Source organism: Monodelphis domestica, chromosome 2 (genome assembly GCF_027887165.1).
Source record: "Monodelphis domestica isolate mMonDom1 chromosome 2, mMonDom1.pri, whole genome shotgun sequence".
In the NCBI taxonomy this organism is placed as follows: domain Eukaryota; kingdom Metazoa; phylum Chordata; class Mammalia; order Didelphimorphia; family Didelphidae; genus Monodelphis; species Monodelphis domestica.
In genome coordinates, this window is record NC_077228.1 from 27,567,748 (window position 1) to 27,592,938 (window position 25,191).

Here is a 25,191-nt window from a genome sequence, read left to right on the forward strand (position 1 = left end):
AGATTTCAGACAACAGAGATTTATTAAACCCATGCTATAGGACCAGATGGTGATACAAAGACAAAAGTGAAAACCTCTGCCCTCAAGGAGCTACATTTGTCAGAAGAGATAACACATGCACATATAAGTTACACAGAATTCTATACCCAGTGAATACTGTATGAGGCAGTTTTGAAAAGAACATTAACAACTGGGAAGGAATCAGGAAAGGTTCCCTACAGAATGTGGCAATTGAGCTGAGTTTTGAAGGAAAGTATATTCCAAGAGATAAAGATGAGGAAAGAAAACATTCTAGTCATAGACGAGATAGCCAGCGCAGTGACAAGAGACCAGAAGTAGCATTATGTGTTAACAATATCAAGTAAGCTAATATGGGTGGAACCCACGGCATAAGTTGAGAGGAATAATATGTAAGAAGATTGGAAAGGTAGGAAGAAAGCAGTCTTTAAAAGAGCTTTAAGTCTCAGAGGACCTGCTATTTGATCCTAGTGGTAATACAGAGCCATTGGAATTTGTGTAGGGGAATGACATGGTCAGACTTGAGCTCTGGGAGAATTACTATGTAGTGGATAGATTGGAAAAGGGAGAGACTGGAGGTAGGGAGAAACAGATAAAAGACTATTGCAGTGATCCAGGCAAGTGACTATACAAATGAAGAGAAGGGGATATATATGAGAGATGTTGTTGATTGGATGTAAGAAGGAAAAGTAATCAACTGATCGATCCATCAATAAACATTTATTAACCACTACCATGTGCCAAGTACTTTGTTTAGTGCTAGCAATACAAAAAGACATAAAAGATAGTCCCTGCCCAAAAGAATCTTACAGCCTACTGGGTGGGGAGACAGTATACAATGAGACATGGATTTAAAAAACTATACAGGATAAATAGGAAATGATTAATAGAGGGAAAGCTACCAGTAAAAGAAATGGGATTTTAGTTGGGCCTTAAAAGAAACCAGGGAAGTGAGTAGGTGAAATTGAGGAGGGAGAGAATTCTAGGCATGGGGGTCAACCCAAGAAAATGCCCAGACTTATTCTAGATTCTATTCATTCATAAGCTTTTCAGTTTCATTTGATAAAAGTTATTTGCTTTCCCTTGTATAAGTGAATTTATCTCTTATTTGATTAAGGATCTATAGCTATGAAAGGTATATGGATTAATTTTCTAATTTTTTTATGGGTGTGAATTATTATTTTAAACATACTGTTGAATATTGTATAAGATGTAGTCTAAACTTAATTTTTATCATTTTAACCTTCTGCATTTTTTTCCCCAGCAATTCTTTTTTTTTTAATCCTTACCTTCTGTCTTGGAACCAATACTATGTTGGTTAGGGTTAGTGGGTTAGGGCTAGGCAAAGGGGGTCAAGTGACTTGCCCAGGGTCACACAGCTGGGAAGTGTCTGAGACCAGATTTGAATCCAGGACCTCCCATCTCTAAGCCTGGCTCTCAATCCACTGAGCTACACAGCTGCCCTCTCCCCAGTAATTTTTAACAAATAGGATATTATTTTTTAGGTAATTTTATGTTTTGGGGGTTTCCTGTATAATGGATCATTGAGTTTAATTATTTTTGATTCATTCTTTTCTAGATTGTTCCATTGATGTGCTTTTCTGTTTCTTACCAAATGATTTTGATGTTTTCTACTTTTGGATATATTTTGAGGTCTAGAAGTACCATCATTTTTTATTTCTGTCCTTTTCTATTATTTCTCTTTATATTCAAGCCCTTTTGTTCCTACAAATAAATTTTATTACTTAACAGTAACTACAAAAAGTATTTATTAAGTGACTACTTATTATATGCCAGTGACTGTGCTAAGTATCAAGTATAAGGAAAGGCAAAAATCAGTCCCAGCTCTCAAGGAGCTCCCAGGCTAATTAGAGAGACATGAAGCAAACAACTATGAGTAAACAAGACATGGACACTAAGATTGAGAATAAGGAAAGGCTTCTTGTAGAACGTAAGACTTTAGCTGACACTTGGAGAAAGCCAGGAGGCAGTGATGAAGAGGGAGAGAATTCCAGGCTGGGGTGGTAGTCAGAGAAAATGCCCAGAGCCAAAAGATGGAGTATTTTATGTAAGAACAGAGCCTGGGGTGGGGTGAGGTGGGGTCTTTCATGATTTTTAAGCATTACCTGGTTGAAGATATGGCAAAGGAGACTGAGAAGGAGCAGGTGGACAGGTAGGATGATAACCTAGAGAGAGCAAGAAAATTGAGAGACAAGAGAGTATCAAGAAGAAGTGGATGATATACAGTGTCAGGCTGCAAAGAAGTAAAGAATGATGTGATTTGAATTAGTTTTGGCAATTAAGAGATCATTGATAACTTTAGAGAAGGAACAAGTCTTTATCGAGTTCCTGTTATGTACCAAGAACTCTGCTAAGCACTTTACAAATATGATCTCATTTAATTCTTATAGCCCAGTGAAGTAAGTGCTGTTATCCTTATTTTACTATTGAAGAAACTGAGGCAGATTTAGGTTTAGCAATTTACCTGTGGTTACACAGTCTCTGAGACATAATATCAACTTAAGGCCTCCTGATTCTAGAGCCAGCACTTTATCCACTATACTACCTAGCTGTTTTTAGAGTTTCATTTGAGTGATGTGATAAGAAGCCTGACTTGAGACTTAAAAAGACTGAGAAGAAAAGAAGTAGAAGCATCCATTGTAGCTGATTTCTAAAGGAATTTATCCACAAAAGGGAGGAGAAATGCAGGATGATAGCTAACAGGGATAGCTGGATCAAGTGAGGGTTTTTTGAGGATGGGGGAGATATAGTTGTCAGTTAGTAAGCATTTTTAAAGTGTATGCTTCATAAATAAGTGTCAGGCACTGTACTGAATTTTGAGGATAAAAAGAGAGGCAAGACAGTCCCTGATCTTGATGAGCTTACAATCTAATATGGGAGACACAACCGACATGCAAGTAAGTATGTATAAACAATCCAGTTACTGATACATAGGAAATTATTAGCTGAAAGAAGACACTAGAATTTAGAGGGATTGGGAAAGGATTGCTGTTTGAGGTAGAATTTATCTGGGATTTGAAGAAAGCCAGGGAAGTCACAGGTGGTGATTAGGAGGGAGAACATTCCAGGCATGAGAGATAGCCAGAGAAAATGCTTAGCACTTGTGAAATGGAGTGTTTTTGTGGAACAGTATGAAGGCCAGTGTCATTTGGATTGAAGAATATGTGGGAAGATGGTAAGATGTAAGAAGACTAGAGAAGTATTTGTGGAAAGTAGATTCTGAAGGGTTTTGAACTCCAAAAGGAATATTTTTAAATTTGATCTTAAAGGTAACAGGGGGCTATTGGAGCTTATTGAGTAGGAGAGTAACATGAGTGTGTTTGTAGGTAGTAGGAAAAAAGCTAGTAGAGAAGGAGATTATTAGAGGCTGAGGATAATGAAGAGAGCAATCTACTGGAGAAGGCAAGATGGAGCAGAATAATTTGTATGTAAAGAAGGGTTTTGGTTGGTAAAGAGAAGGATTGCCTCTTGTGAGATGAGTAAAAAAGGAGGAAGTGACTGAAGGCATCTGTGATGTGAGATGAGGAAAAGGGGAGAAGACAGGGTTCTTATCAAATAGCAATAATTTTTTTCAAGGAAAGATGAGGAAAGGTTCTCAGCAGAGATGAAAGAGAGAGTCATGGGGAGATCTGAAGAGGGATGATATTTGGAAAAAGCCACTATAATGGTGAACTAGCAAATTAATTAGGAAGATGTAAAAGGATGGTCTTTTTAGAATGAGGGTGCAGTTGAGATGATGTAACATAAATCTGTAATAGCTCTAGACCTTATGGTTTCAAGATTTTCTTTAGCTTCGTTAAGCATCATTGTAAGTAGGAATGAAAGCAGTGGGTGGTGGTAGTAATCTATCTAAGACTGAGTCTTGACAGGACAAAGGTAGCAGGAAGGTAAGGGGGAAAGGGATTTGAGAAGGGGACAGTGTAAGTTGATTTATTAGTTCTTCAAGGGATGAAGGTGGAGACTGGCAAAGAGTATAGCTAGTGCCAGCATGATGGCCTGGGAAAGAATTGAAGGATCAGGGGTTTGAAAATTAAGATCAGAATAAAAGCCAAAGCTTGGGATTGCAAGGCAGATGGATGGGTAAAATGACAAAAAATTTTCTGAGTTAATCAACATGGAAATGGTTCTTTGTATGTTATGGCATGATCAAAGATATGGCAGTCTTTGTGTAGAGCTGAGAGGTGGTGGAAGAGTAAGTCATGGGAAATGAACAAATTGGGATCCTGAGAAATTATGGTGTTTCAAGGAATAGCAATAGGTTATGCCAAAGTTCCCTAATATAAAGAGAGGAGTGGAGAGGAGAAAAAGATTGTTAGCCAGGCACTTAATTCATTGAGGGAGAAACCATGGAGTATGTATGTCCTGGAATTTGGTAGATAACCAACTCTAGTATTTAAATTGGGTGACAAATATAGATTGAATGAACCTCAAAGGGGAGGAAAGATTACTGAGTGATAATGTCAGGGGGACAATCTAGAATTAGCAATGGGGAGCATGGAATATTCCAGCTCCCCAACTATGTCCAGGGAATCAGGAGCATGGCCAAAAGTTCAACCAGTGCTGGAAAGAGGGTGGTCAGGGAAGAGAGTGCCTGAAGCATGATGGAATTCTGATTAGGGAAGTCCGGAAGCCTTCCCAGATAGTATGGGAAAGTCTGTAAAATATCCCATTGGGCATTTGATTTGTATGGCATTAAATTTGTAAATTAACTCTTATTGTTATTTTTATTATATCAGTATGGCCCAAGTATGACCACTGAATATTCCTCCAGTATTAAAAGTTCTTTATTTTTTTAAGGAACATTTAAAAATTGTATTTGTACAAGTAGTATTTAATTTGTTTTGGTAGATTAATTCCCATATATTTTATGTACTTTGTAGTTATTTTGAATGGGACTCATCTTTCCATTTTCACATATTCTGGATTTTACTAGTAATATATAGAAATTTTGTTGATTTTTATGGGTTTATTTTGTAGCTTATTTGCTGATGTTATTGTTTTGATTAATTTGTTGATTCCCTGGGTTTTCCAAGTTAACCATTAGGAAATAGGGAGGGTTTTGTTTCCTTTTTGTCTCCCTTTATGCCTTTAATTTCTTTTTTTCATCTTATTGAAATTACTAGCATTTCTAGAATTTTATAAAATAATAGGGCCTCCTTACTTTATTATTACATTTTTTTGTGAAAGCCTCAAGTGTTTCCTTACTGTTTATAATAACTGCTTTTGGTTTTAGACTCTTTTTATCATATTATAAAAAAGATCTCTCTCTGCTTATACTTTATGGGGGTTCTTTTAACCCTTACCTTCTGTCTTAGAATCAGTACTAAGAAGCAGTTCCAAGGCAGAAGGTAAGGGCCAGGAAATTGGGGTTAAATGACTTGGCCCAAGTCACACAGCTAGGAAGTGTCTGGGGTCACATTTGAACCCAGGACCTCCTGTCTCCTGGTTTGGTTTTCTATCTACCGAGCCACCTAGGTGCCCTGTTTTTTTTTTTTAAAGCATAATGAGTTTGTATTTTATGAAAGTATTTATCTTTTGAGGTAATCATGTGTTTTGATATTAAATGTATTGTTTTCCTAATGTTTAACCACATTTGGATCCAGTGGTGGAAAGCAAATTTTAAAAGTTCAGAGGAAGGCTAGTTAGGTAGCATGTCATGCATTAAAAAACTTCAGAGAAAGAACCCAAAATGGGTGATACTCAGTACTCAAATCTCTTTCTGAAGACACAAAGGGAAACAATTCCTATGAATAGAATAGTGAGAACTGTCTGAAGAAACTGATATGGATATAGAGAGAACTTGCCAACAAACTTAGATTTTAAAAGGAAATATACAGAATAGTGATACAAAGCTAATTAATTAATAAGAGGGAGTATCTGAAAGTTCTGTCAAAAGTGTCAGGAAGAAGGCAGCTAGGTGGCTCAGTTGGTAGAGAGCCAGGCCTGGAGATTAAAGGTCTTGGGTTCAAATGTGACATCAGATACTACCTAGCTGTGTGACCTTGGGTAAGTCACTTAATCCCTGTTGCCTAGCCCTTACTTTCCTTCTTCTGCCTTGGAACTAATATACAGTATTGATTCTAAGAAGGAAGGTAAGGGTTTTAAAAAATGTCAAATAATAGTAATTACTGGTACTCTTATGTCTTATGTTATTATAAGTACTTATGTACTTATGTCAGGTTAGCATATTATCTATTGTGATCCTTACAACAACCCTGTGAGGTAGGTGGTTTTATTATTGCCATTTTACAGATGAGAAAACAGGATGAGAGAGGTTTAGAGATTTGCCAGGAATCACATAGGGAGTGTCTGATTGCAGCAGTATTTAATTTCAGGTTTTATTGAACTTTGATTCAGTGCTCTCTCTTTCTAACATGTTTCTTTGCTTTGTATGTAAGCCCAGACCTAACAAACTGGTGAAGGAATCGAAAGACAACAAAAACAGGTGCTTGAAGTGTTTTGGGTAGGAAAGTAGGGAAAAAAAAGTGGGATCCCAGAAAGGGATAGGATGCTCACTTAGGGTGGTTGGGGGATGACCCTGCCACACCAGACTGAGGCAGAGGTATTCAGTTTTATTATTTTGCTTTTTTTTTCTGCCAAGAAGGAGTAATCTTTCACATGACAGAACACAAATGGCTACAGTGAGCGAATTCCCCAGATGTGTAAGGAAATAGTAAGAGAGCTTAGATGCCCTTGATGAATTCAAGTTACCTGACCCAGATGCACTACATCCTTAGGTGAGAATAACTTGCATACTGAAAGAACTGGCAGATGTGATTGCTGGGTCTTTGTCAGTAAGATTTGGGAGAATATAGAAGAGTCCAGAAGTGCCACAAGATTGCAGAAGGGTAGTTTTTCTAAAGTAAAATGTTGTTAATATCTTTTGTCGTTACATCACTTTTATTTCCTCATTCTTTATAACAAATATCAGAGGAAAACAAACAGTTTAACAACTGACCAGTACATTGAAAATCTTTGATGTCAGCTTACTGTTCTATATCCAGTTGTCATTCACACAAAGGAGGGTGGGAAATGGCATCACATGTCAGGTTTTGGGGATATGATACTTTGACAACGTTTAGTTTTGTTTCTTTTGTTGTTATTTCTGTTGACATCATTTTAGTCCTTGTGTGTTTTGTTTTTCTGGAACTGCTTATTTCACTTTGTATCAGTTTAGGCAAGCCTTACCATGCTTTGCAAAAGTAATTCTTCTAGGAGACCTGCAAGTCAATGGGATTCTACCTAGAGGAGCTCAGCTGTGGCCCCTTTGGACAGGCCCTAAACAACAATTGAACATATCATTCAATGGAAGAGCATTTGTTAAGCATTTAATATGGCAGGTAGTATTCTAAGCTCTGGCAGATACAGATGAAAAAAAGCAAAGACCTATCGGACTTCAAGAAAATTTGGTTCTAGTAGGAGAAAACACATATGGAGGAATGGTGGTTAGAGCAGAATGATTTGGAAAGTTGAAGGAATGTTGAATAAGTCCATAAACTAGTAGATTAACATCATTGGGCCACTGGGTGTTAGAGTTGAAAGTCTCAATTACTGAACTAGTTATATGATCCTGAGCAAGTCACTCAACCTTCTCTTCTCCAATCAGAGCTAACCCATTTTACTTAGTGAGCTCATTAGCCTCAGTGTTCTCAATTAACTCTGTGCAGATGACACTCAAATATACTTGTCTAACCTTAACCTCTCTGAAGATATCCTTTTTTGGATCTTCAACTACCTTTTAGACACATTGAACAGAATGACCTATAGACATTTTTTAAAAACTCTTATCTTCTCTTAGCATCAATACCACGTGTTAGTCCCAAGGCAGAAGAACAGTAAAGGCTCAAGTGACTTGCCCAGGGTCACACAACTAGGAAGTGTCTGAGGCCAGATTTGAACAAGGACCTCCTGTCTCTAGGCCTGCCTCTCAGTCCACTAAGCTGCCCCTATAGACATCTTAAACCCAACATGTCCAAAATTGAACTCATTATCTTTTACTCCCAGACTTTTCTCTATTTCAAGCTTCCCTGAGCCCCCCATATCCAGTCTGTGCCCAATGCCTGTAATTTCTGCTTTTGCAGTATCTTGTATATTCTCCTTTTTCTCTTCTCACACTATCACCAGACTGTTGTGGAGCTTCTCACCTCAGGCCTAAACTATTGCAGTAGTTTACTAGTTCTCTCTGCCTCAGATATTCATTCTAGTCCATCAGTTCTTAGATTGAGTGACCCTGTCACCTGTTCAGTCAACTCCAGTGGTTCCCTTTCCCCTCCAGGACCTTTATATATATATTCATTCTAGTCCATCAGTTCTTAGATTGAGTGACCCTGTCACCTGTTCAGTCAACTCCAGTGGTTCCCTTTCCCCTCCAGGACCTTTATATATATATATACATACACACACATATAATTTATATATATGTACATATATAAATTAATTAATAAAAGCTTCACTGACTTAACCTCTCTGTTTCCTCATCTTTGTAGAACTGGGAACCCATCTCCTTCTGCTCCAAGGCAGAAGAGTGGTAAGGCTAGGCAATGGGGGTCAAGTGACTTGCCCAGGGTCACACAGGTGGGAAGTGTCTGAGGGCAGATTTGAACCTAGGACCTCCCATCTCTAGGCCTGGCTCTCAATCCACTGAGCCACCCAGCTGCCCCCATCAGTTATATTTCTAATCTCAGAGGGATTAACATTTTTCCCTGAGGCCTCTGTTGGAGGATTTATGCCCCCATCCTATGAATAATGGTCCTTTTACTTGTGCATTTACTAAGTCTTTGAATTGTCCCTCTGCCTTTAGGGCATAGTTCTTAAAGCACATTCCTATCTATTTCTCAGTGTTGGATGCCTGGCAGTTCACTTTCATTTTCTTTGAGGCAGCTGGGAGGCACAATTGATAATAGTGCCTGGCTGGAGTCTGGAAGACCTGAGTTCAAATGCAGCCTCAGACTTTGTACTCCTGGGCACATCTTTGTTAGCCTCAGTTTCCTCAACTGTAAAATAGGGATAATAATAGCACCTACCTTCTAGGGTCCTTGAGAGGCTCAAATGAGAGAATATTTATAAAGCACTTAGTGCCTGATATATAGTATCAGGACTACATACCTCCCTCCTTCCCTTTCATCTTCTAGCCTTTGCGAGAATTTATTTTCTTTGTTAACCTCTTCAAGCACCTGTAGGCTATACCGCTTGTTACTTTAGGGCCTCCTTGCTGAACCTTTGAGGAGACACAGAAACAGGGTAGGCACAAGGTCTTGGCTCCTTTTCCAGTTCAAGTGATCACCCTGGGCACCTTGTGCATCTTTTCCTTCACTTGAGCCATGAAATCAATGAGGTCAGTCACAAGGTCTTCCTGAACCATTATTGTTGGCTACACTAGACGTTCTGTACTAGGCTTGACCCAGACCAGTCCAGTTGTTTTGGCTTGGGATTGAATAAAACAAGGCATTTTAGACATCTTATAATATTTGCCAAAATTAATTGGTATAAGCATAACGGCAGTGAAGAAGATATCCAGCAAAGGTACATTGTTGCCCCTCTTGTCCTTATCTCTGTATATACTATAATTTGGCCATGCTAGTGGGAATGGCTTACTGGCTCCCATGGCAGTAGGAAATTCTTCAAGCTTGAGGGAGCCCTAGGCTTCGATGCCTTCAGTGGTTGGCAAACTATCTCAAAGTTTTAAACCTTTGTCCCCAGGATGGTTTCACTGCCTTTAAAGGGAAAAAAATAAGCCTATGCAGTCATTTTAGTAGATATTGCCATTCAGGGTAAGGAAGAAAACCCCTTACTCTGTAATGGATGGCAAGGAAGTGAATTGGGGATGAAGACAGTCTTGAGGTGAGGATCGCAATCCATAAGGGAAAGAAAGTGGTTTCTCTTCTGTATGAGGGCTGCAGTGGCAAAGGGCTGGAATCCCTTTGAGAATGGAATGCTATCGTGGGGCAGGTGCTCGGTAAGAGAGCAATAAAGAATTTCAGGTGGGAATGTGGGGAGCAACTTGAGTTTGGATGGATTTGGAATGGCCTGGATTAATGGAAGTTAGTAACCGTTTATTCTTTGTGAAAGGTACCTGAGAACCCCCTGCCATCATATGGCTTAGGCCCCCTGCAGATTCATGGAGATTCCATAAGAAATAGAGGTTCAGGTATTCAGATTCTGCTTGTTTTAAAACTTAATGAGGAATGAGGGGAGGGAACATGGTGACCGAATAGGAATTTCAAAGGACTATGTGTTAAGTAGTTGCGCCCTCTTGTGGCTATAAATGAGAACAATGAATCTTTTTCTAGTTTTTGCGATTGAAAGTATTCACAGCAGCCAATATAACCTTAAGGAAAATTGTTCTCTTCCTCTTGTTTGAATGAAATCATACAATTTTATTAAAAAACCCAACTAGCTCAGTTATATTTAGGAGATGCTTAAAAGTCAGTGTAAAAATATCATTTTCCTGGGGATAGTACAATCTTATATCAGAAGTCTTATAAAAGATTTCTTATCTTGGTTTATTTTTCTCCTGTGCTTTTCGGCTATCCTATTTTGTCTTGTCTTTCTCCATTAGAAGGCAAGCCCTTTGAGAGAAGGAACTGTCTTATTTTTTGCTTGTATTTATATCTTTAGTGCTTGTATTGCAGCTGGCACATTAGTAAATGTTTAAATGCTTATTGACTAGAACTCCCAAATTCTGGTTCTAACATGCACATAAACACTTACACCCACACACCTATAATTCTACTTTATCTCATCAATCAATCACTCAGCAGACATTCATTAAGATTTCACTGTATACCAGGTGTGCCATCTATAGAATGCCATTAATGTTGAAACAAAAAGTATGTCTTAATTCTGAAATTGTATTCTTTATTGTTGTAACATTGGAGTTGTTGATCTTAATAGTAGTAACATCTGATTGCTATTTTAAGAGGAAAAATGATGTGAAAGACTGCAGTTTGTTAGCTTTACTTGTTTTTTTTAAATGCCTTTACTTTGAACTTTAAAATATCATAGAATGAGTGTTTCATATGTAATAAAACAGTAAAAGATGATTGTTCATGAAAGTGTATTCCGAATCTCTTACATATAGCTTTTCTTTTAAAGTATATAAGTTTAGGGGGCAGCTGAGTAGGGTAGCTCACTAGATTGAGAGCCAGATCTGGAAATGGAAGGTTCAAGGTTCAAATCTAGCCTCATACACTTACTAGCATGTGACTCTGGGCAAGTCACTTGACCCCCATTGCCTAGCCCTTACCACTCTTCTGCCTTCGAACCAATACATAGTATTGATTCTAAGGTGTAAGGTAAGTGGTTAAAAAAAAAGTATGTAAGTTCAACACATAACTTTCAAAGATATCCTTATTTCTTTGTGCATTTATCCAGTCTTCTCTTTACTTGTTTGTATTTAAAAAAAAAAAAAGATGAATCAGTGACCCTCTTTTCTTTATTTCCTTTTGTCTCCTTACCTGGCCTCTTTCTTCCTCATCTCTACCTCGTAAAAAAAAAGATATAGCTCTTGTAATAATAGGCATTGTTAAAAAAACAAATTCCCACATTAGCTATGACTTTGCCTGTGTTCTTCTGTATTTTGAGTCTTTCACCTATTTGATTAGCTGGGGTGGGTAGTATATTTCATCATCTATGTTCTGAAATTGTAGCTGATTGGTTTATCTATTTGAATTATCAAGTTTTTCAAAGTTGTTTTTCTTTATAATATTCTACAGAATTCTCTTAGTTCTGCTCATTTCACTCATCATCAGCTCATATAAGTCCTTCCAGATTTCTTTTAAATCATCTATTAAACCATTTTTAATAATCCAATAATATTCTATTATATTCATGTAGTATAATTTAGTCATTCTCTAATAAGTAGACATTCTCTTAGTTTCCAGTTCTTTTTTTTAGCCACATGAGAATTGCTATAAATATTTTTATACATGTTGGCCTTTTACCTCTTTTTTCAATCTCTTTTAGACTATAAGCCTAGTATTGAGATAGCTAGGTCAAAAGCTACATACAGTTTAGTGACCTTTTGGAAATAGGTACCTGTTGTTTTCCATAATGACTGTGGAAATTCATATTTCACCTACAGTGCATTAGTTTGCCTGTTTTTTTCACAGTCCCAACAATTATCTTTTTTTCTTTTTAGGTCATCTTTGCTAATTTAATGAGTGTGAAGTAGAACCTCAGCTATTTCAATTTTTAGTGTTTTGAAGATGAAAGAAATATAGTTGTTGATAGCTTGAATTTCTGACTTTGAAAACTGCCTGTTCACACCCTTTGGCCATTTATCTGTTGGGGAATGGTGCTTGGTGTCATAGTTAAATCTGAATCAATTTCATGTCTATATTGGGTATGAGGCCTTTTATCAAAGAACCTTACTGCTTTGCTCAGTTCTTCAAAATGAATCTTTTCTGACAGAATCTCTTCTCGGTTTAGGCCTAAAAACTGGGCCATTGGGAATGAATGAATGAAGTAGAGTGATATATTGTCCTTTCCTGTGTCTTTAAAAACAAAGCTGCTTTATAAAATCCAAGGACAATAATATCTGACTCTTTTTGTGACAGAATTAGATTATGGGAGTCGTCATGTGATGCACCTGGCAGTAACTTTTCTCCATTTCTAGTTGCTAGGGCCTCATCTGATCTGGAAAACAGGGGGATTGATTGATACCTTGGCTTTTTGGCTGTGAGATTTGTATTTGATGCCCGTGAACCTTCATGTGTATGTGTAGAAGAGAAAAAAAGATATATCTTTCCATCTTTGCTTTGTGTCAGCTCTTTGCACAATGTGTAGACTGTGGTTAACCCATCACTGTTTCTGAAGTCTGTTCTACAACAAGAGTAGTAGAATATAGCAAGACTATGCTCATTGGAGTGTTTTTTGCTTTTTGGTTCTCCCTTCTCCATGCCTAAGGTTTTGTAGTCAAAGGATTGTAGATTTAGAGCTGGAAGAAATCTTGGACATCTAGTTCAACCATTTCATTCTACAGCTGACTAAACTAAGACCCAGAGATGAGATGTAATTTGTCTACATGAATAGTAAGTAAAGTGATAAAGGCAGATTCTGAACCTAGATTTTGTGATTGTAATTCAGTTCCCTTTCTGCTCTACCAGTTTTTCCTTAAGAGAATCTAGTATTCTGGACTCAGACACTTCCTAGCTGTGTGACCTTGGGCAAGTCACTTAACACTGATTATCTAAGCCTTGCTGGTCTTTTGTCTTAAAATTGATATTAAGGCAGAAGGTAAGGGTTTAAAAAAAAAACCCGAAAAACAAATTAAGTGTTCATTGTGTGTGATATCAGGTGGGATACAGTAGTGAGAGCTCTGGTTTTGGGGTTAAGCCTCAACCTAAGTCTCAGCTCTGCTGCTTCTAAATGATATGAACACAAACATGTCATTTAAGTATTACCTATTATAGTTAGCTAAATCTAATCCCTTTGTTCTATTTGTGGATTGGCTCCAGTTTTATAGATTATATATTGAGAACATATAAATTTATTTTTTAACTAAGTATCTTTTTATCCTTTCCTCCACCCAATTTAAAACAAAAAAGAATAAAACTCTTATAACTAGTGTGCATAGTCAAACAAAACAAATTCCTACATTGTATATTTTTACAAGTATGAAGTCATGCAGAGGCATAATCACTTGGTGGATAGAAGGCCAGCCTTAGAGTCAGGAAGTTCAGGACTTAAGACCTGCCCTTGATGAAACTTTATAATTGTTAAGATCTAAGAAACAGCAATGATGACATCTTTACTGATATTGTGAGTGAGTGGTAGAGTCAGAAACCATATTGGGCATAAGGATGTGGGAACATCTGATATAGACTAATGTTTGACTAGTTTGGAAGTGAAAGGAAAAAATACATTATAATGTTGCTATCCTAGGTTTTAGTGAAGCTAACTATGGAAGAATATGTATATTTCTGGATCCCAGAAATTCCCAAGAAGCTTGGACCAAGTCCTACTTTATTATAGGAAAAAAATAAAAGGAAATTGTAGATCAATAAAACTGTTGGAGAAACAAGAAAACAGTTTAGTAGAAATTAAGTTTAGATCCAAATCTTAGACCATATACTATAGTAAACTAAAGGTGAAGACATGACATGAATATGAAGGATCATAGTATAACAAATTTACAAGAGAATCAGATCATTCATAAATCTGTCACATATTGTGAATTTTAAAACTACTCCACCTTACTCAGACCGTACTTTAGAAGATTTGATTTAGCTATTTCCTGATTTGTAACAATGGAGATACTTGGTCTAACAGAATCAGGTCTTGGGAACTCTACATTGCTCCACCCTACTTAGTTATAGAGGTCAGGAATGTCTGCACCCATACTCAAGGATTAAGTATCTAAGAAGATGGTCTTCAACAGACATGTGCAGAAACAGCTGACAGAACCCTGGGCTCTCCTAAGTCAAGCTAAGCTAACATTGATAAAGATGAGACGCAGGAAAGTGACATAAAATCGTTTATATAGGGCACATCACTTCCTCTCTTTGGGCTTTTTCCACGGAGAGGTGGCTCTGGCTGGCATCGTGCTAAGCGTTCTGACGTCTTGGCGTGGTAGCAGCTATTTGTCTGGGTTTTGGCGGTGAGTTTGCTCTTGGGCTAATTCAGGTTCAGGCATCTTGGCTAAGCCCTCTTGGAGTTCAGGCTGATTCCTTCCTCCTTTATTCTCCAAAACCTTACCTTCCTAGAGCCTCTAATCTTCCCCCTGGCATTAGCCAGGCGGGAGAAATCCTACACCCTTTCCTTCTCCCTTCTTAATTTCTTTCCATTATCTTAATTAAATCACCATAAATTTCCAGCTGACTTGGTTATTTTTTTTTTAAATTTGAGATATCCATGGCGACCAAATAATTAATATAGTTTAGGTCACAATGCTAAAATTATCCTTTACAACAATGGATAGAAGATAAACTGTAAACCAAACAGGGATAGAGATAATCACAAAAGGTAAAATTGATAAAATTGATTAAATGAAATTGAAATGTTTTTGCAGAAACAAAATTTAGCATCTGACCAGTCAGCAAGCATTTATGAAGAGATTACTGTGTGCCAGGTACTGTGCTGATATTGAGAATACAAAGAAAAGCAAAAACAGTCTATGCTCAAGAAGCTCACTCTCCAAAGGAGGGGTTGACATGCAATTTGCTGTGTACATACAGGATCTAGAATAGAATAATGGGAGGCAATATCAGAAGGAGGATAATAGTAGTGGGGACTGAGGGCAAGGGTGGAGAAAGGCCTTTTGCTGATATAGGATTTGAAGAGAATATTCAAGGAAACCAGGAGGCTGAGGCGAGTGAGTAGGGAGAGTAAGTCAAGAGAAAGGGAGAACCAGTGAAAAGACACAGAGTTGGGAAATGTGTGAATAATATCTTCCAAAACCAAATCTTGTTCTCTCTGTTCTTTGACTCCGACCCCTTGATCTCTCAGTTTTCTCCCAAGTCATCACTCCTGCACTAGCCACATTTTGTTTTTCCCCCCATCTTGACCCTTTAGTGAACCAATTCAAGCCATACACTTGTCCTTTTCTTCTTGATTCCTTTCTTTCTTTATCATATTTCAGATTGTGCCCTGCCACACTTCAGCCTTGGATCATTCCCACTTATCTGCTGGTTTTGCTACTACACAAGTGCTGCTGAATGAAGGTGGAGAAAATCAAGTAACTTTTCTGTGTCCATTTCAAATTTAGGTTACATAACCTTAACTGGACTCTCACTGCTGTTAAACATCATTCTATACCTCCCTCACCATCCTGCTCTCTGTAGTGGTTCTTCCATATCTTTTGATCTTTTCTCAAATCTCCCATAGCTTCTTCTTTCCTTGCTTTCTTCACTGAGAATCTTGCATCATGTTTTACTGAAAAAAAAAATTGAGTTCATTTGTTGAGAACTCTCTCTTTTTTCCTCATCTCATATTCACTCATTCCTTCTACTGTCTCCTCTTTCATCCTTGTGTCACATGACAAGATGGCTCTCCTTGTCAAGGCAAACCTTTTTGCCCCCACAAGTGATCCTGACTCCTCCAGCAGATTGCTCCATTTGCCATCCTCACTCTCTCACTTATCTTCAGTCTCTGGTTTCTACTGATTACTTCCCTATTGCCTAGAAACATACCTATGTTTCTCCCTCTTTCCTAAAACCCTTTTACTTGATTCAGCTATCCCTGCTAACTGTCCCTTCCCTTTGTGGCTAAACTACTCAAGAAGGCCAACCACACTCAATGATACCTGCACTTTGTCTCTGCACACTCTCTTCTTCACCCTTTTCAGTCTAATTTCTGACCTTATAATTCCATTAACACTACTTTTTCCAGAGTCACCAGTGATCTCTTAAGTGTCAATTTAAGTGTTTTTTTTTTAAAGCCTTTACCTTCCATCTTTCAATCACTACTGTGTATTGATTCCAAGGCAGAAGAACAATAAAGGTTAGGCAAAGGGGGTTAAGTGATTTGCCCAGAGTCACACAGCTAGGAAGTGTCTGAGGCCAGATTTGAACCTAGGACTTCCTGTCTCTAGGCTTGGCTCTCAATCCACTGAACTACCCAGCTGCCCCCTCAGTGGTCTTTTCTTAATCTTCATTCCTTTTGATCTCACTGCAGCCTTTGACACCACTCATCACCCTCTTCTCTTTGATACTTTCTCAGTAGGTTTTTGGGGCTCCTCTTTCCTGGTTTTCCTCCTACTTGGTAACTATTCAGACTCTTTTGCTGGATTTTTGTCCAGGTCTAGCTTGCTAACCATGGATGTTCCACAGGGCTCTGTTCTGAACTGTCTTCTATACTGCTTTACTATGTGATCTCATCAATTCACATTGTTTTAACTATCATCTCTATGCTGCTGATTCTGAAATCTTATTGTTCAGCTTCACCTTTCTGGTGATATTCAATGGCCCATCTCCAACTGCCTTTTAAACATCTTGACTTGGATGTACTGTAGACATCTTAAACTCAGTCTCTCAAACTGAGCACAATATCTTTCCTACCAAACACTCCTTCCTTAAAACTTCTCCATTGCTGTCAAGGGTGCTACCATCTTTCCAGTCACCTAGGCTTGCCACCTATGGGTCATCCTTGGCTTTTTTTTTAAATAACCTTTACCTTCATTGATATTAAATATTGGTTCCAAGGCAGAAAAGAGTGGTAAGGACTAAGGCAATTGGAGTTAAATGACTTGCCCAGGGTCATAGGTAGGAAGTGTCTGAGGCTAGATTTGAACTCAGGACTTCTCATCTCCAGGCCTGGCTCTCTCTATATCCACTAGGTGCTTAGCTGCCCCTCATCCTTGACTCTTAAGTTTTAACTCTTATTCTCCACATACAATCTGTTACCAATATTTGTTAATTTGATCCTTGTAACATTTTTCAGAAAATCCCCTTGTCTTCTCTGATATTGCTAGTACTATCCTGGTGCAAGTCCTCCTCTTCTCAGGGCTGGCTGGATAGTTGGAATAGCCTCCTACTTGTTCCTGCCACAAGTTTTTTCCCCACTCTAGGGCCTTCTCCACTTGATTACCAGGTTGATTTTTGTAAAGCATAGGTGTGATCAGTCCTTTACTCAGTAAATTTAGCTGAGTTATATATCAAAGGATGATAATTATTATCTCTTAAATCGAGTAGCGTTTTCTTTGCTTTCATCTGCATTGACTCTTCTGTGGAGTTTGGTATTTTTGATGACTTTCTCCTGGATGTTTTCTTATCTGTGTTTCATGTTTTTGGCCAGTTCTCTTGCCCATCAGAGATATTATGAAGATAGAAACAAGAACATTTGGCAATGGATTGGATTTATGGGGTGAGTGTGAATGAGGAGTAAAAGACAACATAGAGTTTATGAGCCTGGGTGACTGAGAGGATGGTGTTGCTCCTGACAGTAATGGGGAAATCTGGAAGAGAAGACTGAGGAAGAAGATGAGTTCTCTTTTAGATATGTTGGGCTTGAGATGCCTGTGAGATAACAGTTTGAAGATGTCTTAAAGGTAATGTGGGTCTGGGTCTCAGGAGAGAGATTAGGTAAGGTTAGATTTGCAGATCTGGGGAGTATTTGTTTAAGGATGGGAGAATTTAACACTAGCCTTGGACCCCCTTTCTTTTTCTTGGTACAGTAAGATCAGCCTTGGATTTTAAAGGGAAAGTTTCATATTGGGTTTGAAAATAGCCCATTTAAAAAAACCCACCCTTTGAGTGAATTAAGAACAATTAATGAGCTAATGCTTATATGTCAACAAACTCCTTTAGATAAGGGGGACACATATAAAATCTGAGGGGACTCCAGAGGCTTCCTGGCTCCCTGACACTCAGAACATGCTTGACCCATGTGACTCTTGGCATTGGGAAGGCTGACCTCTGATTCAGACTGAGGTTGGAGTCTGCCAGATCAGAGAGATTCAGAAAACTGATGTCACTAAAAGCATAAGTTTGGGTTTGGAAAAGAAGTAGGTCTTTTTTTTTGGTTAGGATTTTTCAGAGCAAAATGGAATTATTGGGAATGGTTCTGCCACATGTGGTGAGAGGCCTTTTCTTTCTCTGACCTGATTTTTAAATTTACAAAATAAATATAAGTTAAGGTGCAGTCTGCAGAGAATTTTAATCTTAACAAGGATAATAGGTGAACTTCTGAGAGCTAATGAGATCACTGAGATAAGATAAAGGGAAAAGAAAGTCCATATAATGGGACCTTGAGAGACACTTAGACAGGATACCAGTGAAGATCTGGTCAGAGTTTGAGAGATAACCTTCAGAGAGATGGAAAAACCAGGAAAGGACAGTGTCAAGAAGATTCAAGCAGGAAAGAATGTTCAGGAGGAGATTTCATTTTATTTTTATTTTTTAATTTTTCTGAAGTCCAACTATTTATTTTTTATTATTGTTTTTTTAGGCTTGAACATTTTTATTTAATTAATTAATTTAGAATATTTCTTAATGGTTACATGATTCATGTTCTTTCTCTCCCCTCCTTCCACCTCCCTCCCATAGCCAACGAGCAATTCCACTGGGTTTTAGATGTGTCATTGATCGAGGTCTTTTCCATATTATTAATATTTGCACTAGGGTGATTGCTTAGAGTCTACATCCCCAATCATATCCCCATTGACCCATATGATCAAGCAGTTGTTTTCTTTTGTGTTTCTATTCCCACAATTCTTTCTCTGGATGTGAATAGCATGCTTTCTCATAAGTCCCTCAGAATTGACCTGGATTATTGCATTGTTGCTAGTAGAGAAGTCCACTACATTCTATTGTGCCACAGTGTATTTGTCTCTGTGTATAAGGTTCTCCTGGTTCTGCTCCTTTCACTTTGCATCAATTCCTGTTGGTTGTTGCAGTTCACATGGAATTCCTCCAGTTCATTATTCCTTTCAGCAAAATAGTGTTCCATCACCAATAGATACCACAATTTATTCAACCATTCCCCAATTGAAGGGCATTCCCTCATTTTCTATTTTCTTGCTACCACAGAGAGCGCAGTTATGAATATTCTTGTACAAGTCTTTTTCCTTATTATCTCTTTGGTGTATAAACCCAGCAGTGGTATGACTGGATCAAAGGGAAGGCAGTCTTTTAATGCCCTTTGGACATGGGTCCAAATTGCCATCCAGAATGGTTGGATCAATTCACAACTCCTCCAGCAGTGCATTAATGTCCCAATTTTGCCACATTCCAGGAAGAGATTTTAAGTAAGTATTAAATATGGCCAAAAACTGAAGGAGGTTGGGAACTGAGAAGTTTAGTTGATTTGACAATTAAAAGAGAACAATATCATTTCAATGATAAGGTCAGAAGTTAGATTTCAGAGTTTAGAGGAGACTGAGAATATAGTATAGATAAGTTTCTTGAGGAGAGATATAGGACAATAGCTGGCCTAGATAGGTCAAGTGTGGACTTTTTTTAAGGATGGGAAAGACATGAACATGTTTGTTAGGCCATAGGGAAGGAAGCTTGCAGATAAGAAGAGACTGAAGATTAGAAAACAAGTGAGGATGAGAGGAAGGGCAATCTGCTGGAGAAGATAGGAAAGAATAATTGTGTAACTTACTCAAAGTGTTTTACATATATTCTCTCATTTATTTCTATTTCATAATAGTAAATAGCTTGTTTTTTTTTTTGAGGGGTATTGCAAAACTAGAAGGTCCTGTTTTTAGACAGATATCTTAATTATCGACTCAAACACCTGACAGTAATGGTATGAATGTATAGCAAAATACTTCACCAGCCTATTCTTATCCACAAGCCTGACTGACCTGTTTTCCTAATTGAATGAGTCCCACTTCTACTACCAAAATATGAGATCATCAATGATCCCATCTAATATAGGCTCATTATATGTTTATTTACTTTATGCAAAATCTTTATATTTGATTTCACTAAAACCACGTTATAAATGGCTATAAGAAAATCTTACATTAACTCTTGACTAAAAAAAGTGCCCGAAAAGGTACTTGGAAGGTAAAAAGCAATTTTATTAGTAATTACTGAACAAATTTCCCTAAAGATATTAATACCCTAATTTGTTATTAAAGTCCTTTGCCTTAGTTCTAACATTCTTGTTTTACACATTTATATGTGTATATTTGGGGCAGTTAGGTGGTGCATTGGATATACTGCCAGAACTGAGGTCAGGAAGACTTGTTATTTTTTTCCCGAGTTCAAATCTGGCCTCAGACACTTCCTAGTTGTATTATCCTAGATAAATCTTTTAACTCTTTTGCCTCAGCTTCCTCATCTATAAAATCAGTTGGAGAAGGAAATGACAAACCTCTCTACTATTTTTTACCCCAATGAGGTCATGAAGAGTTGGACACAATTAAAAACAACCAAATGACATCAAACAATAATGTGTGTAAATATATGTTATAAATGTATGCAAACATATATACTATATTTAAAGGAAACACAGGTCTAATGAGATCATTAGGGTATCCGATATCCATCTGGACAACCATTTGTTATTTAAAATTCTACTAATACAGTAATGTCAAGAAAAATTGTTCTTGAAATACAATGGGTAAATTTTCAGGGAAACAGATTAATAAACCCATTATAATCTTGTTTAGTTTTAAATCCATGATCATTTCTCCTAAATAGAACAAGTACTTTCTAAATTAATCAGTCCAAAGCCTCTTATTAATCACTTCTACTTGTATAACAAAAATAAGTAATAATAATAATAGCACTTATCTAGCACTTTAAGGTTTGCAAAGTTTACAAATCTTATCTCATTTGATCCTCACAATGCTGAGAGGTAGGTGCAATTATTATCTCCTTTTTACAGATGAAGAAATTGAGGAAGCCAGAGGTTAAGTAACTTGCCCAGGATTATACAACTCAGAGTTGAACTCAGGTCTTCCTGACTCCAGAGTCAATGTCCTTAGCCATTATGCCACCTATCTAACTCAGAACTGTAAATTATAAACTGCTCCTTCATCCTCTGCAGTCTTTCTCTAATATTGTCAAAATGTCATTTGGACTTGATAAAGTAAAATTAACATGCACTAAGGAAAGCTAGAGATTCCTCTAACATTATCAAAATATCATTTGGGTGTGATAAGTAAAATCAACATATATTAAGGGAAGATAAAAACTTAATATTTTGAGCTTGAGTTTAGAGGTCAAAAGTGAACCATTGTTGGAAGATGAAAATTAAAAATACTTTTTCTTCTGGCAATACATATCACAGATAAATTGTTAAGCAGAAATCTGGGGTCAGATATATTAAGAAACTTTCTGCTAACTTGAAATCAAAGCTCAATGGGAAGAACACATGCAAAGTAATTAACACCTTTGCAGTACCAGTATTAATGTACATTTTTAAGAACTGTAAAATGGACAATAACAGATTTGTAATTGAAAATGTTTTACTTCTGGATTGTGTCTGTGAAATATAGAAGATCTAAGAGGGAATCCGAAAGGCCTGCTATAGGTGATAAATATGAGAACTTAGCCAAAAACATATTGTTGAAGATTGAATACATAATTGAGCCATGTGGATTTATTTATGGAGAGGAGGAATTTGTGGCAATTCAAGGTCATTTCATTGCTACAAGAAATCATAGGTCTGTCTTTAAAGATCCCAGACTTATTGATTAATTCAGATTTTGTGATGAAATGGTAGAGACTGTGTGACATCTCACCACATCCTGCAAAAATTGATCACCTACTCATAATCCAGCAACACATGACATGATGGTTAGACACCGGAAGCTTGTTTGCTTTCTTTGAATAACAAATAAATGAATCTTTATGCCTGTTGGTTGTTGTTTTTCATAGTTGAAGGGGACCAAAATGACATTAGTATGTTGGGGTTAATGTACAATGTGTCTTACTGTGGTTAATCAGACCAACATGAGCTTGGAAACCTCTACCACAGGTTGGGAATGAATATCCCTTATGAACATTTGGGATGGAGATATCTCCGAATTTACGCATCTTGTGTTTCTTTTGAGCTACTGCAATTCTGCTTTGCTTTTAGAGTCTCTGAGTTTGCCTTGTGAGGTCTCTATAGAATAATCTTATAGACCAACATGCATTTGACATTCAAACACTGTGACCAGCCTATCAGAGTTATGCTCTTTGCAGTAGAGCCTGAGTGCTTGACAGTTCAGCAAGAAAGGACTTTCTTTTGTCAGGTGATCTTCAGAATCTTCCTAAGACAGTTCAAACTGAAGCATTTCAGTTTCCTAGTATGGTGCTGTGGTGGTATACTGCCCAGGTTTCAGAGGCATATAACAATGAGGTCAGTGTAGCAGCTCTGTAGATCTTGAGGTTGGTAGGCAGCCTAATATCTCTTCTCTCTCACCCTTTCCTTTGTAGATTTCCCAATACTGATCTAGCTCTGGCAATGTGTGCATCAACCGTATCTCTGCTGACATCCCTGAAAAGTATACTGTGAAGATAAAATGAACTTTTCCACAGCATTAAACATTTCCCCCCTTTCTGTAACTAGTGGTTCCATGTATGGATGGTTTGATGCTGACTGGTGGAGAAGCTCTGTTTTTCTTGGTGTTGTCAGGTGAAAATATCCCAAGCAGCAGAGGAATCTATCTGAGCTCTGTTGAATCTCATTCTCTGAGGCTGCATTGAGTGCACAATCATCTATAAGCAGAATATATTTGTACCATCTCTTCCTCCACTTTAGTCTTGGCTTGTAACTTTTCAATTTAAATAATTTACTATTAGTCTCATAGCTGACCTTAATACTGTTTTCATCTCATTGAAGGCATCCAACAATATCACTGAAAACATTACGCTTAAAAAGCATGGAAGAGAGCAACTAGTTGGCTCAGTGGATTGAGAGCCAGGCCCAGAGATAGAAGGTCCTGGGTTCAAATGTGGTGTCAGACACTTCCTAGTAGTATGACCCTGGACAAATCACTTAAATCTCATTGCTTAGCTGTTACTGCTCTTCTAACTTGGAACAGATACACAATATCAATTCTAAGACAGAAGGTAAGAGTTCTTTTAAAAAAAGCAAATAAAAAGCATGGAAGCAAACACACAGCCCTGCTTCACACTCATTTGGTGACTGTGAAAGCATGAGAGCATTGTCCAGAACCTGTGCAAGTATGCCACCATGAGCTTTTTTGGGTAACTAAATTTTGCCATGAACTTCCACAAGCCCTCAAAACTGACAGTATCAAAAAAGCCTTGATCAGATTGACGAATGTTTTATACAGACCTCTGTTCTGCTCTTGACATTTCTCTTGGAATTATCGGGCAGCAAATACCATATTCACCATTTCTCAGCCTCCCTTTTTTCTTTAGTTTATTCCAGTGACAAATTTACACATAATTTTTCCAAGGTTACATGATTCATGTTGTCTCCCTCCCCTTTTCCCTCCCCGCTCCTGGAGTTGACAAGCAGTTCCATTGGGTTATAAATGTATTATCACTCAAAACCTGTTTCCATATTATTCATTTTTGTAAGAGAGTAATCTTATAAGACCAAAACCCCAAATTATATACCCAAATAAATAAGTGATCAATCATATATTTTCTTCTGCATTCTACTCCAACAGTTCTTTCTCTAGATGTGGACAGCATTTTGTTTTGTAAGTCCCTTAAAATTTTCCTGGATTGCTGTTTGGAGCAAAGTCAATCACATTTGATTGTCCCAAAGTGTTTCAGTTACTGTGTATAATGTTCTCCTGGTTCTGCTTATTTTCACTCCATATCAGTTCATTGTAGGTCTTTCCAGTTCATATAGAAATCAAGCAGTTCATTATTACTTATAGCATAATAGTCTTCCATCAATATCATATACTGCAGTTTGTTCAGCCATTCCCTAATCGAGGGACTTCCCCATAGTTTTCAATTTTTTGCCACCATGAAAAGTGCAACTATGAATATTTTTGTACAAACAGGTCCATTCCCATTTTTATTTTTATTAAAAAAAAATTTTTTTTTTAAACCTTTACCTTCTGTCTTAGAGTCAATACTGTGTTGGCTCCAAGGCAGAAAAGTGGTAAGGTCTAGGCCATGCATTCCCATTTAAAAAAAATCTTTTTGGGATACAGATCTAGTAGTGCTATTGCTGGATCAAAAGGTATGCATTCTTTTAAAACCCTTTGGACATAATTCCAGATTGCCTCTCAGAATGGTTGGATCAATTCATAATTCCACTAGCAATGCATTAGAGTTCCCTCAGCCCTTTCTGAAGCCACACTGACTCTTGGGTAGGTGACCATGTTCCAAGTGAAGGATCAGTCTATTAAGGAGGACCCTTACCCCCCAAATGATTGCCACAGGACAACCTATTTCTTTTTCCTTTATAGAGATGGACAGTGGAGGCATCTTTGATTCCCTGGGGGATGACTTCTTGTAATAAATCCTGAAATATTTCAGTCTGAATTACCATACTACAAACACAGACCTCAAATATCCTCAAGAACTCAACCAGTAGCAGACCGTACTAGAATTAGGCTACTATTTCAGACCTTAAGTCGATTCCCAGACAACCTCAAGTCCCAAGTGGCTCAAGTCATTCTAGCTGTCTGAGCCTCAGTTTTCTTCTCTGCAAAATGGAGGTAATGTTCACAACACCTATCTGACACAAGTTATTAGGATTTTAAAATAATATATATATTTTATATATGTATATATATATATAAACTGTTCTGAGCTTATAAATTGCTAAATAAATATGAAT

At 37.5% G+C, this 25,191-nt stretch overlaps 1 protein-coding gene across 3 annotated transcripts in view; it reads left to right on the forward strand.

Moving 5' to 3' along the window:
* FAF1 (Fas associated factor 1) overlaps nt 1-25,191 on the forward strand; it is a 438,628-nt gene that overhangs the window by 18,454 nt on the left and 394,983 nt on the right. Inside the window, exon 2 of one of the 3 annotated variants that reach the window (XM_056815169.1) lies at nt 15,620-15,701. The exons of 1 other annotated variant lie outside the window; for it this stretch is intronic. In XM_056815169.1, the coding sequence (XP_056671147.1) occupies nt 15,696-15,701 (6 nt within the window). In that variant the 5' untranslated portion in view covers nt 15,620-15,695. Of the gene's footprint in view, nt 1-15,619; nt 15,702-24,817; nt 25,070-25,191 lie in introns of all 3 variants that reach the window. One more of the 3 variants, XM_016429780.2, reaches the window with a different exon arrangement.